General features: G+C 34.3%; 2 protein-coding genes across 5 annotated transcripts; one reads left to right on the top strand and one right to left on the bottom strand.

Annotated features, from left to right (window-relative positions):
* Nucleotides 1-504: 504 nt before the first annotated feature.
* LOC129900270 (isochorismate synthase, chloroplastic) lies at nucleotides 505-12,773 on the top strand. 4 transcript variants are annotated; one of them, XM_055975201.1, is made up of 16 exons: nucleotides 505-677; nucleotides 770-964; nucleotides 2,702-2,922; nucleotides 4,086-4,203; nucleotides 4,304-4,420; nucleotides 4,531-4,677; nucleotides 4,897-4,971; nucleotides 5,058-5,126; nucleotides 5,934-6,052; nucleotides 6,141-6,198; nucleotides 6,446-6,556; nucleotides 6,960-7,044; nucleotides 7,491-7,588; nucleotides 9,463-9,555; nucleotides 9,696-9,771; nucleotides 11,680-12,009. In XM_055975201.1, the coding sequence occupies exons 1-16, from the start codon at nucleotides 513-515 to the stop codon at nucleotides 11,697-11,699; spliced, it is 1,767 nt and encodes a 588-aa protein (XP_055831176.1). In that variant the 5' UTR covers nucleotides 505-512; the 3' UTR covers nucleotides 11,700-12,009. The 4 variants fall into 4 exon arrangements, with proteins under 4 accessions (XP_055831176.1, XP_055831178.1, XP_055831175.1 ...); XM_055975203.1 differs by having other exon boundaries at nucleotides 767-964; nucleotides 11,717-12,009; XM_055975200.1 differs by having other exon boundaries at nucleotides 767-964.
* LOC129900272 (pectate lyase-like) lies at nucleotides 12,098-14,302 on the bottom strand. Its single transcript, XM_055975204.1, has 4 exons — nucleotides 14,112-14,302; nucleotides 13,132-13,783; nucleotides 12,775-13,017; nucleotides 12,098-12,632 (listed from the first exon to the last, which is right to left on the bottom strand). Exons 1-4 carry the CDS (start codon nucleotides 14,300-14,302, stop codon nucleotides 12,411-12,413), a joined length of 1,308 nt encoding a protein of 435 aa, XP_055831179.1. The 3' UTR covers nucleotides 12,098-12,410.
* Nucleotides 14,303-14,563: the final 261 nt, after the last annotated feature.

Below are 14,563 nucleotides of genomic sequence, written 5' to 3'. Positions count from 1 at the left end.
GAGCCTACTGGAATTTGTAAGTCTTTCGTCTAACAGTAAAACCTTATAGGTCTGTATTTACACCAAAACTAAATAATTTGATCGTAGCAGTTAATATTTGAAGTGACGGTATATCATTTTTAATCAATAAATGGAGGTATGAAAGACAACTATGTTGTATTCATTTGTCTGGCTCAAGTTATTTATGGCTTTGTGCGTGCATATAAATTAGAGAAGATTCTGCGACGCCACTTTTCTAAATAGAAACAATTTTGATACGGAGCCTTAAAAAGATGGCAGCTAAATACTCTCTGATTTTTTAAATTGGATAAATAAAAATGAACAAAATATAAAATATAGGAAAAGGTGAGTTGGTACAAGACGACGAGAGAGTTTCCACTCCTTCCATCTACTTGTGGTCTTGGCAATAACTTTATAGCGGCTAAGATGTTTAGTTGTGGCCCATTTCTTACATCATCCGTGGCCAATAATAAACGTTTGTGTATATTAACACTAGTTGTTTAATTTTCTGTATGCAATTCAAAATAAAAGAATATCAATTCCCAAGCCCCATCTTAATGGCTGTAGGAGTAAGGAACTGCACCATAAGATTCATGGAAGTTGAATCATCATCACCCATGAAATGCTCGCTCTCCTATAGAAAACAATCTGTTCATTTCTCTAACTCTTCTAACCAAGTAAGATACAATGTATCAATTCTACAGTTTGTGTGCTCTGTTTTTACTTTATCCTGACTTTCTGCATATTTTCTTTACTTAAACTATAGCAGAGGTATAATCAGTGTTGCTCATTGTCTATGAATGGATGCCAAGGCGATCCAAGAGCTCCTATTGGAACCGTAGAAACTCGAACGTTGCCTGCGGTTTCTAGCCCTGCATTGGCCATGGAACATCTCAATTCCGCCATCTCTGATATGATTATGTCCCAGCCTCCTCCTTACAATTCCGGAATCATTCGCCTCGAGGTAAATCCCTAAATTCATGTGTATTCTATCAATATACATTTACAATATTTTAAAATGACACGCATGTATACGTAATGTAATTTGCATCCATCATCACAAGCCAGTAGAGGGGAGCCAAGTTATCTATCGTATGTATATGACACGTGGTTGGCTCAGATTAGCCTATAAAATTCCTTATCTTCCTCCAAAAACTGTTTCCCAAGTCCCAATTGTTTAATTGTTCCCACTCTACCAATAATAGCCCGTTTGCCGATATTTCATAAAATTCACAACTATGTATTTCGCACATTACAAAATAAGTGGTGTTTTAGTTTCACTTAGGAGATTAAACAATTAAAAAAATATAGTGATTGAAATTTAAATTTAAAATCTCAAAATGAATTTTGAAATCTATATATATATACACACTAAATTTTTTTATAAAAAATATTTTATATATGAAGTGTAATTTTTTATGGATGGAGTTCAAGTGAATACCCTCACCCCCTCCTAGATCCACCCCGATCAAGAAGGCATTAACAATGTATTTAAATAAAGAGAGCTATATCAGACTTCAGACCGTCCAAATCAGTAGCTGTAAAACTAGGTTGCAGCGTTGAAAAATCAGCTCTAATGCTTGCAACTTGTAAAATTGATTCTAGAATTTGTCAACTCAAACACAATTTCCATCATTTTAAATGCATCTTTTCTACAAGGAAAAGATCAATAGGGGGTAGTAGGCTGGTGGTTCAAAATGAAATAGAGTAAATTTCACTCAACTTCTAAATTGGTTGAAGGTTAGAAAATAGTATCCTAACACCATTTGAACAGGACTCCAATTAAGGGAGGAAGGGAGGAGCAACCATGCATTCGTTCGTGGTGACATTTTTCTCTTGGCAAATACCCCCACTTTTCTTGATTTTGTAGTAAGAGTCCATGCTCCGAATAGAGTTTGAGACCATTTATTATGTCATATTGCAAGATTGGGGGTGTATCTAAATTCAGTTAATCAAGTAAAATGATATTTTTAAGGTTGTGATAAAATTAATAATTCACACCAAATTTAAGGGTATTTTCTATTGGGTGTTTGTCGTGACTTTCCTAGTATAATTGAGTTTTTCTTTTCCTAAAAGGAAAACACAAAGTTTCCACATATTTGGTTAGTCATTTTTCTTTTTTCTTGTAGGAAAATGTTTATGACTCTATAAATAGCGGTTCATTCTTTCTAACATGATAGCATTCATAATTACTTTGAGAATTTTAGATAGGGGGAGAAACGGTGAGACACAAGTGTTATGTTAATACTTATGTGAACCTCTTTTTATTTCGAATGAATTGTGTGAAGTTATTCCTCTTTATATTTTGTATTTTCATATTTACAGTGGATTGCTCATCATAGGTCAATTGACCAAACCACGTTAAATGTTGTATCTCTTTTATATATTTCTCGTTTGTCTTCTTACTAATGGTCTTTCGAGATTTACTTTGCTAGCTTACGCATGATACTTAATTATTTCGCTCCTAACATTTTCAATATTTTTTTTCTTCTCAAAACTTTGGAAAATTTTACAATTATGTTTATCCACCTGTAAATTATTTTGACATTTAACAATATTTTTTATTTTACACTCTAAAGTAGTAATAATCAATGACATATTTGGGATATAATTATTATAACAAGAAATATGTTAAATGACATAAAAATTAACACTCTTTTCACAATTTTGATATCTCAAATATTTTGATGATGTTGAGAAGGTGCCAATTGAAGAGCAGATTGAAGCACTTCAGTGGCTTCATGCGCAGAACCATCTCCTCCTCCCTCGCTGCTTCTTCTCCGGTCGAAGAGTTGCTTCTGAAATGTGCATTAATGGAACCTCTTCTCATTCTAAATTGGTCAGTGTAGCTGGTGTCGGCTCTGCTGTCTTCTTTACTCATTTACGTCCTTTCTCATTAGACGATTGGCGTGCTATAAGAAGGTAATTTCATGCCTGCCCCCACTTTCTCAACTATGCACTATTTCTTTTCATGTTTGCATCGTTTTACGATTTGTGCTCCCCAATGCATGCACAATTTGTTTTGTTTGTATCGTAGCTATTCTTTGTGAAGAAAGGGCATACTAGAGTCCCGCAATGGTTGGGGAATGGATTGGTAGTTTGCTTAGACTTGGGCAATACCCCCTTGTGGTTAGCTTTTGGGTTGAGTTAGACCCAAATATCGTATCTTTTACATGGTATCAGAGCCAGAGTCAGGAACATCTCTATTTTGGCTCTCACTCCACGCTTCAGTTGGGTCTGGGTGTGATGGAGTGTTAGAGTCGCTTAGAATTCCACATTGATTTGGGAATGTACGGGTAGTTTGCTTATATGAAGTTGGACAATCCTGCACTCATAAGCTAGATTTCAGGGTTGAGTTAGGCCCAAGTGTTGTATCTCTACAGGGCAAAATACAGGGTTGAGTTTGGCCCAAATGTCGTATCTTTACAAGGGCAAAATACGAACAATGCTATAAGGGCACTGGATGAAAAAGATAAAGAAGTACAAGGCACTGTGACACTGTAACAGTTACCGAACTATAGCTATTAGCAAATATGTTTCATATCTCTATTTTTTCCCAGCCTCGGTGTAAATAAAAAGTTGATGCATATATAATAGCTATTAGAAAATATGTTTAATATATTTTTTTCACGTGTCATGGTCCCAAATGTGGGCAGTGGTAATACATGGATCTCAAAAGGTATCATTTTAATTTTTACTTTGTGTTGTCATATGATTTGAGTTAGTGATTTCACTAGGGCTAAGTTCATATTTGCTTAGCTTTTTTTTTTTTATAGGCATTTCGGGACATGGTTAATGATGTTTCATATCATGCAATGTCAGTTTTACTAATTACAATTGAAAATTTGGAGCTGCTAAACTTCACAAATAATTATAAACTGGACTTGAAATGTAGTTTAATGTAGTATCATAATCAGATTGTTGGAGCTTAACTTCAGAAAAATTTCAACAAAAAGAAAACCAAGAATGCTTAAGGATTTTTTAGCTAGCAAGAATTGGATCACCTGGATCTATAGTTAGCTGAAGACTTAGTTGAACTCATTGTTTATGTTCTGAAATCTAGCATCGTTTTACCTCTGCTAAAGGTTCCTCTCCAAGAAATGTCCACTAATTCGTGCTTATGGGGCAATCCGATTTGATGCAACAGCCAATATAGCTTCTGAATGGAGTGCTTTTGGCTCATTTTATTTCATGGTTCCTCAGGTAAATGAATTGACTTTCATCTCTTCATTGCTAAGGGTCTTTTTGTTAGATATGTTGCCTCTTGAATATAATCCATCCATTGCTAGATGCTAAATGACAGGTTGAGTTTGATGAACTTGAAGGAAGTTCGATTATTGCTGCAACTATTGCATGGGACAATGCTGCCTCATGGACATACCAGAGGGCAATAGATGCACTTCAGGCCACAATATGGCAGGTCTCCCTTTCTTGCTTCATTAAATCATTTTAATTTGGTTGTTTTATTTTATTCTAATTTTTCTCCTTTCTTCATTAACTTTCTTTTTAATCCTATGTTTATGAATGCAGCTTTCCTCAGTTCTTATGACAGTGCAGAAAACAATTCCTCATTCTCATATACTCGCCAATACACATGTGCCGGGTAAAGCATCTTGGGACCATGCTGTTAAGCGTGCTTTGCAAATAATAAGCAGAAATGACTCCGTACTGATCAAGGTTGTCAATCACTTGTGTCTTCTAATCACTTATGGCCTTCAGCTTTGATATTATATTATACTAAAATATTGTTGTTTTACTCTAAAATAAAGTATACCTATTTATTATGAAGGACTATAGAAGTAGCCGAACAAAAATGAGATAATCTGATGCACACATTAATAGATGATTCATAATAAGTGTAGGTGGTTTTGAAGTGCATACCTTTTCTTGGAACAGGTGGTACTTGCTCGTAGCACCAGAGTTGTGACAGCTGCAGATATTGATCCGCTAACATGGCTGGCTCGCTTAAAGGTGTTCATTACCCACCTTAATTTTTTGAATAATTCCCTGGCATATTATCTTACTTTTGCTCAAATATAGAGGGTTAAGTCTTGCAGGTTGAAGGAGAAAATGCATATCAGTTCTGTTTGCAACCCCCCCATTCGCCGGCATTCATTGGAAACACTGTAAGTCAGAACTCTTTCTCAATAACTAAATGGTGTCATGTTAAAGGTGACATTCATGTAGTCAGTTTTATGTTCTTCAATTGATAGAACACATCAATTCTTTGATGTGCATCCTATGGAAGTAGTTGCTACCATAGATTATGGTGCATCAACCAGGTGAAATGACATAATTTCACATGAAGAAAAATACTTTTGAATTGCTCTATATTGCAGCTTGCGTTATATCATCTAATGTACAAAGAGTCAATGAGACAAACAATATTAATCTCTGTGTTGGTGTGTATCTGGTAAATCAAAAAAGAAATATGTTATTTATGCTTAAATTTCGAAAATTTTCTAGTATGAAATCCTGAAACCATCGCCTTCAATGTTGAAAGAATATGAAGCTATTTTTCGATCAGTGACCACAACCATTCTTAAGCTTGATCACAACCATTCTTAATCGCTCAAGAATTTCAGAATAGAATCTTATTTAATTTCTAACTGCTGAGTTTTCTAAAATATTTGCTTTGACTACGATACTAGTAAATACACAATTTGCTGATGGCAAGTCTAGCTGATTAGCAAGACATTTATACTGGTGACAACTGGATTCCTGTGACGAATTTCTTGCTCCATCTATTAAAAGTTCTAGTAATGAGAACCCATACCCAGCACCTTCTATTGATCCGAAGCATCAAGCTCACTTTTGAATCTTTCAAGTGCCAATTATTAGCCTTTGTAGCAAAATAACTGGACTATGTACACTTGTTAGAAACGTTGAGGATATAGAATAGTTTTATTTATTACTTATGCTCTTTTGAATAGCCAGAGCAGCTATTTCATCGGGACCGCCTCAGCATTTGTAGTGAGGCTTTAGCTGGAACACGGGCTAGGGGTGGATCAGAGCTTCTGGATCTTAAGATAGAACAGGATTTACTATCCAGGTGCATCTTTAGAAAACAAACTATGTCATTATCATACCTTTTTTTTTCATTGGCGTGTTATTGACTTTATTCTTATATTCTTCCACAGTGCTAAGGACCATAATGAGTTTGCTATAGTACGGGAGTGCATAAGAAGAAGATTGGAGGTAAGCTTGGTTAAATGGTTTCTGAAAGGAATCTTTGGAACATTTCATATGGGAAATAGAACTTTTGAGATTTCTAATTGTGGGATTGCGCTTTTTCATTTTAGTTCGGTGAATTTTGTATGTCAAACTTGAACTATTCCGGCATTGGAATTTCTGTAGGTCACAATCCACTTTTAGGACATCTCAGGAACCATTCATGTTGTATAAAACTAGCTGGAGTCTCTCTTAACATTATTTTGTTTCATAGGCTGTGTGTTCAAGCGTTCTAATTGAACCAAAGAAAGCCATAAGAAAATTTCCAAGAGTTCAGCATCTTTACGCTCGATTGAGGGGGAGACTCCAGGCTGAAGATGATGAGGTAAGTCTTAACATCTTCTATTCCATCCATTTCTTACTGAGTTGTAGTTGACGTAGCGCCTTATGAGACTCTTTAGTGTAGACAGGGCAAGTTTACATGAGAGCCTTGTTTATGGTTTCTTCAAACTTTTGTTATTCCCCTTGACTGGGAGAGGTGGGGTGGGTTTTCATTGTTCTTGAGGTGGATCGTATGTTTTATGAGAACTAAAACTGAATGAAGCATCTATTGGCATTTCATCAAACATTCTTCCTGAATTAGTGCATAACCACTCCCCCTATTGGCAAAAACTATAATTTTGAATTTCTAGTTATCCATAAAGATGTGCCGATGATATGTACAGATCAATTTATTGCTTCCTTGTTCCTTTTATAAAGAACTACACTAAGCATCTACAGTTTTCCAGTTTAAGATTTTGTCGTCTGTGCACCCTACTCCAGCAGTTTGTGGGTATCCTACAGAAGATGCACGGGCTTTTATTTCAGAAACTGGTATGTGCTAGTTGGTATACCATTGCATGTTTGATGTCTCTTTTCTTGAACTAGCTTTTTTTGCACCCCAAAATGATAGATATCTACTTATCTTGGTTGATAGAATAGAAAGATAGCATAATGGAAAATTGTAGGCTTGTAGTTAAAGGATCACATTGTCCACTTATGGAAAGCCAGATTCTTCTTGCTGAAAAATGCTTATCTGTATCAACCTTAGGCTTCTATATGAGGTGTGGATGCTGGTGCTTACAATAAGCCTTTAATTGATGCGTAACTGTGAGAGTATATTATCATTTTATGCAATGTCTTAATACAAACAGAGGAATTTAGCAATTCTATTATCTTTTTTCGTAAAAAGAATTTAACAATTCTTTGAGAATCAACTCAATGGCTTCTTAAACCTTGCGTTTCTGGTATATGAGTTCTAACCAGCTGGTGTTTCCCAGAAATGTTTGACCGAGGAATGTATGCTGGTCCTGTTGGTTGGTTTGGAGGGGAAGAGAGTGAATTTGCTGTTGGAATAAGGTCAGCTTTAGTTGAAAAGGTGAGGTTAATACTTCATAGCGCTACACCTTCATTCTGGAGTACATCTCCTGCAACTTTTTTTTTTTGAGCTTGGTAACTTACATCTCCTGCAACTTTGCAAAACTTATTTGCATGCATGTGCTCCATACATAATAAGAATTTGCTTTCGGAATTAAAAAAATAAGAATTTAATAGCACATGATATATTTTTTATGAGAGGCTAATTATTTAAGACTTAAAATCTACTGATTAAAAAAAAAGAGACTAATCTACATAAGAACTTGTATGATAATTTAGTTTTCTGTTCAAATTTATTTTGTTACTCCATAATAATAATAGATTAGTTCCATATTTTTAGATACCTTTACCAACAATAAACATGTTTATTGTTTCATATGTTACGAAAAAAACAAGTTTATGTTATGAATAATTTCTAATCCATATTTTTATGTCATACATATTTTATTTATTCAAAATCATATAATATTTTAGTTGGTGTTCCATTGGGAACGTAATCTTTTGGTTTTCAAAAACATTGAATGGATTAAAATGTTATGTCAAATTAAAACAACCTTTTTTGTGGACTCTGACATAAGAAACTTTATGTTTATGCTTGTTAGGAATGTTTTCTTGGATTATTTTTACTTGATTTTGATTTTTGACTAAACTAACTTTAATTTAATTAATAATTGAAAAACTTGTATTTCCAATTAATTATCAAATAATCATCATTTAGTAAACATAGTTCAAAGCAAACAAGCCCTGAAAAAACATTTATTTTATTCAGGAGAGTGTTTTGAGAAAAATATAGAGGTTTTGATCAATTTTCTTTGTGCAATCTAATGGAAAAAAAGAGAATGAATGTTTTCTTTTTAAAAAAGGATATACTATTTTATATAACGTGCTGCAGATATAGATCCTTCAAATTATAAAAATTATCTTTGGGGTTACTCTGAAATTAGTTTGGTATGAATTCTCTATATTCTACGTGCATCAAATATAATGCACCACTCCGTATTATGTAAAGCTTCTGGTGAAAATTAAGTCAACTAAAATTATATGACAAATTATGGTCTTTGTATTGTTGCTTTTCACTTAATAATGTAATTCAAATTTCAACTTTTAAAATTGACTTGTCCTTTTGTTGTGTATGATGTTCTTTATAATTTTCTTATATTTGGTATCAATACAAGATAGTTTTCTCATTGAATAACAATTTACCTATTCTATAGCGCTTATAAATCAAGTTTAAAAGCAAACTGATTAGGTTTTAGTTATATCTTTGTGTTCTTTGATTAGATTCCAACTAGAATGCATTTTGTGTTCTTTGATTAGCTTCCAACATCTATTACTTATTCCATATGTTCTTTTACTTAATTTTATCTTCTAATATATATTATAGTTGATTTATCTTATAATTACGTCTATGCTACATTAATGTGAATTATTAGTATTTAGTGGATCTAACAGTCGAGTTTTAGTATCTTTCATTTACCCTCAAATCAATTTAGCTCTTACATTTAAACACCACTGTAATGCATGCATGACATTAAGTCTCTAGATTTTCAGTAAGCAACTTGTCTTGATTTTTGTTTTTTCCTTTAGGTTGTAGGATTATATATATATATTCATCCCCATTTAACTCTCTAACATTCTAGAATTTTTATGACTTCTATCAATACTGTTACAATTTATTTTTTTAACATTTATGGAATCAATTTTAAATGCTTCTGACTTCATTTTTATAGGAATTCAGTCCTACTTGACTTTAGCACTTACAACAGATCTAAGATTGGATATAGGCGTAAAATGCATCATTTTGTTTACTTTCTGCATAAGGGTTTCCAGTGATACATTTTTTTTTATGGCACGCTGATGAAATGTAATAACTAGGGTCTTGGTGCATTAATTTATGCTGGAACTGGGATAGTGGAAGGAAGTGATTCATCTCTAGAATGGGAAGAGCTAGAGCTAAAGACTTCACAGGTATCCTTATTCCTTAATAATTCTTTCCTATGCTATTAGACATGTCTTTTATTAGCTAGAGTGTGAAGAGCTCCTCTACACTCTGACAGAAATAACAACATAATCTTTTTTCTGCTGCATTTTTCTATCGTCTCCTGCAGTTCACCAAATTGATGAAACTTGAGGCACCTCTTTTGACTAGAGGACAAAGTAGGATTATCAATCAGAATCAGAAAGGTGTGTTTTAGTTTGTCTACATCTCTCTTTCTGAAAGCAATTGTGGTTTCTGAAATTAGTTTGGGGGGGGGGGGGGGGGGGGGAGGGAATTATATTGGCATCTTTTCACATTCTTTGTATGCAAATAGGGTGGTAATCAATTTCTGTTTGAACTGTTTTTTCCTGAATAATTATTTTGCGTAAGTAGACTAATACAAAAGATGAAAAGAACCTCTATATCTGAGGTATTTTTGAAAAGGAGATTATCATATGTTGGTATCTAATCTCCCTCCAGTCATGTTATAAGATGGTGTTAAATTAGAGACAGTTTTAAATACTTATAACATGCCAAAAGTACCTTGGGTTATTTATTTTTATTAAGATTAAGACTTTGAATCTGAATATACAAATAATTATTAAGATGTTATCTTTATATCTGAACATTAAATAATTAAGACCGTTTGTTTTTAACATCTAAATGAGCATAATTTAATTTTATTTCAAAATTAATTAATGAACATGATAGGAAAGAACTGGAATTTTAATTTTGAGCCTTAGGCTCCAAGATGATGATATAGAATCATAGGCTGCCCGCTGTTGTAACCCTTGTATATCCCCCAGCAAATTTAAACTTTCAAATCTCCATTGAAATCCTTTCCTAACCCCAAAACTCAAATTTCGTAGAAGAAAAATAGGAAATTGATTCTTTAGGATTCTGCTGCAGAAGGCCTTTAGTGATTAGGGTTCATGATTTTTTTCTTTTGTTTGTTTTCTGGTTAGGGTTCAGAAAGTTGTAAAGTTTCAGTCTTTCTGACGCTGCTTCTGCAGCATATGGTCGCTGCCAGAAAAGATTTGAAATCGAGTTCTTCAGAATAGAGATAAGATAATATTAGAAATTGGGAACGGCTGGTTGTGGCCATTTCATTTGTCAGATATATAAACAGTTTCTTGCTTTCTTTGTTTTAGATGATTGATTCGACAATGTAGGAGAGAGGAGAGATGAAGATAGAAATCTTTCGCCATTGATGATAAGATCGGAGAAGAACGGGAAATTTAATACCATAATAATTAGAAAAATAACATTTAAAAAATAAAAGAGCAAGAAAAGGGTCTGAAGGAGAGATGAAGATGGAAATCTTTCGCCATTGATGATAAGATCGGAGAAGAACGGGAAGTTTAATACCATAATAATTAGAAAAATAACATTTAAAAAATAAAAGAGCAAGAAAAGGGTCTGAATGATTTTCATTTGTATCAGATCTATATAGATCTATTAAGTGACTGAATCTTAATAAAAACAAATACACTTAAGTGACTGAATCTTAATAAAAACAAATGCACTTAATAGGCTGAGATCTTAACCATTCAAATTTAGACCTCATTAAGTGCAAACAAATGAGGCCGATATACAATGGTTAACAGTGCACTACAAGAGCATATAACTAAAGCAATATGGGAATGTCAAAAATTTAACATTTTCATAATATAGAAAGCTGCAATCTGTTTGGAACAGACCAAAAAGGAAAGGGTGCAACTTAAAATGGAACCAAGGAAGCAGATGGAATATGAGATAACACCCAAGTACTCAACAACTAACTTTTGATCCAATAAAGCTGGCTGATATTAATGATCGCAATAGAATCCGGCTGTTGCTATCTCAATTTCAACAAATGTTCTTGACATCATCTGTACCATTCAGTAAAAGCAGAATGTGACTATTTATATGAGGAAATCTAATGTTAATGTTATGAGATTGCATACTTTGACACTATGTGTTGCCTATTTTGGATGTAATTTTGGGGATGCAAAAATAATCCAAATATTTATGATTTTACTAATTCTTTGGATAATTCATTTGTTGGATCACTTTGATTTTGCAACTTACAAGCAACTCCTCTAATTTTGTTTTGTGTGAGCAAATCTTTACAGATCTTATACTGATTGATTAACATTTTCGGCAATTTAGTGAGATGACATTTTCTTGGAGGAGAGATGGCATAAGTCAATCATATGATATAACACCGTTATCTTCAGCTTTTGAAAGCAAACCAGATACGCGATTTAGCTTCCAGCTTTAGTTACCCAAATGCAAGAGAAATCAACACCCAAATTTTCAGTCTTAATTTTCGTTCAATATTTATGTAATTAGTTGTTGCCTTAGCATGCAATTATGCCCTTCCATTAATATAACACAAGAAGTAGAAAATTTGTATAAATGATTAACTTGTACAGATGTATATACTTTTTTGGTATGTGCTCCATCTGATTCCAAAACTAGGGTTATTGGTGACCGAATACAGAAAACCTTCACGTTTGTGCTGCAGAAATGAGTAATTTCTATCTTTTACAAGAGCACCTTGTTGTTTCAGTGGCAACAGCATCCAAATGTGTGAATGTCCAAGTATTATGAAAAATAGCTTTATCAATTTAAATTGCAGTTTTATTTGATTTGTCACTTTTACATTGATAGAAGGTAAAAGGACATCGTATCAAGAATTTACAGAAGCACAGAGCATCAAAAACCTAAAAGTTTTTCCTTCTTAGCTCACACTCATTCTCCCCTTCTACTTACCAGCTTTGCATGTGAAAGGAGAAAGGGAGCAAACTGACTTCTATTGTTTCAAGTCTTATTTCTATTAGTAACTTGGTACAGACAAGCTCTAACAAGGCTTCCCCTCAATGCAGTTCAAAGAGCCTGAAAATCTTGTTAGCCTGCCCGCGTCTGATCCTTCCCTGGGGTGGATCATATCAGGACCCTTCATGAATTTATGATTGTGATTTCCAGATTCCACGAAGAAGGCTCCGTTCATCATCAGATCTCCCTGTGATCTCCACACCCAATCCTTCCACACACTCTCAGGTGCATCATCCCTTTTGGTCACCTACAAGAAAAGGTAAATGAGAATGAGCATGTATCTTCAATAAGAGCTAAGTCACATGTAGTATTCTTGATTTGTTCATTCTTTTCATACACAAGATAGTGATGCAACCTTGTTGGTTATGGATATTGTTGATCTTGTTTACCTCTTTGGCATTAGGGTTAGGCGGGGCGATGAAACGATTGCCCTGGCTGAGGATGGTGGGATGTTGACTTCCACCAATGGCATACATTAGCCAGTGAGTATAGTCATTGTTGACAGCATGAACAAATCCCCATCTCACTCTTGGCATCCTCTGGATCAGCCCTTGGCCAAAGTGATTAAAAGCAAGTGTTATTTGTAGAATTGAGTCCTGTGAGTAGCTGTCACTTGCTCCAAACAACATAACCTAAACAAAAACATATTGCAGATATTAAAACATTCTGGTTGTTCACATTCTCCGGTAGAAAATGTTATAAGTATATCGAATTTAAGCATTAATCCGTTTTTGGAGCTAATTTACGTCATTATGGTGGGTGAAATGGCAGTTGGAAATGGTAATAGCAGTTGAAGCCTGCACAGCATCAATGAGTCCATCATCACAATTAGACATGGAAACATGATCAATCCAAATGTTTGTTGATCCAAAGATTGAAATACCATCACCATCACTTCTTGTTCGAAAACCATAATGATTGATCGAGTCTCTAATTAGTCCACCATTTCCAGCCTTTATATCATGGATATGAAGACCATGAATAATCACATTGTTTATGTACTGTAACATCAAACTAGCACCACCAGTAATATGCACTTGCTGCCCTCTGGCATCAATTGTCTTGTTGCTTGTCATGATAAGTTCCTGATTAAGCTTAATGATCATGTGATGTGCAAATATGATCCATAGTGGCCCTGGCTGAATGACTGCATGACGCAGTGTCCCTGGCTTAGGATTCACCATATCGTTGTCCCCAGGGTCAGTTACTACATAGATTTTGCCACCTTTGCCACCAGTCGTATGGTGGCCAAATCCAAGAACACAATCTGCTAGCTTCTGGCGATTTTTAGCCCAATGTGGGTCACATCTCCAGCAACGATCAATAGGGTTAGTAGCCATACATGGACCATTGTACTTGTGCAAGTCCCTTCTTTTGCTATTGCTACCTTCTTCTGACCTTAAAAACAAAAAAAAAGATGAAAATGTGAGGGTTGATTGTACCATGAACCTTCTTGTTATTTTTAATAAATAAATTAAAAAAATCTTGTTTGTTTTCCGTGTTAGGAAAAAATAATCTCTAACACAAAACATCATCGATACCATAGCTAGTAGCAGAGCTACATTTATCCAAGAGTGGTTCAATTGAGTCCTCCTTCGTCGGAAATTTACACTGGTGCTTAGGTGAATCCTTTTATGTATATATATTGATTATTGAATCTCATCAACGTAATAAAAGCTTCTAGCGTAACTCGTGGTAAAAGGGGTTCAAAAAATGTGAGAAATACCTGTGAACATGTTTGTTGAGATTATCTGCAACTTTTTCAGGATGAGGATCATAGTATTCTTTAGCATTTTTATTTGCTTGGTTGGCTCGAGTCCTCCATACCTCATCAAACTCTCCAATATTTGCCTCAATGCTAAAAACTAGTGTGCCCAAAATTACAAAGAAACTCAACCTATTTTTGAGAGTTCCCATTTTTCAATTATAGGTAGCTATATTTGTAAACAACTTCTTCACTCTTAAAATATATTCTTTCCTTTTTTTTTCTTTTTTGTCTTCTGATAAAGATGGATGATTTTGCATTATTATTTTTTGTTTATATGAGAAGGGAGAAGAGTTTGTTTAAATAAAAGTAAAAGGGAGAGGACAGGGAATGAGAAATAGAGAGGGAAAAGTGGGCAACCGTTTTCCCTCTTAACGGTGGTGTTTCCATAATTTTCATGTAATTTTAATGGA

The sequence above is a fragment of the Solanum dulcamara genome, chromosome 8 (genome assembly GCF_947179165.1).
Source record: "Solanum dulcamara chromosome 8, daSolDulc1.2, whole genome shotgun sequence".
NCBI lineage: Eukaryota > Viridiplantae > Streptophyta > Magnoliopsida > Solanales > Solanaceae > Solanum > Solanum dulcamara.
This window is presented reverse-complemented; position numbering and strand designations above follow the sequence as displayed.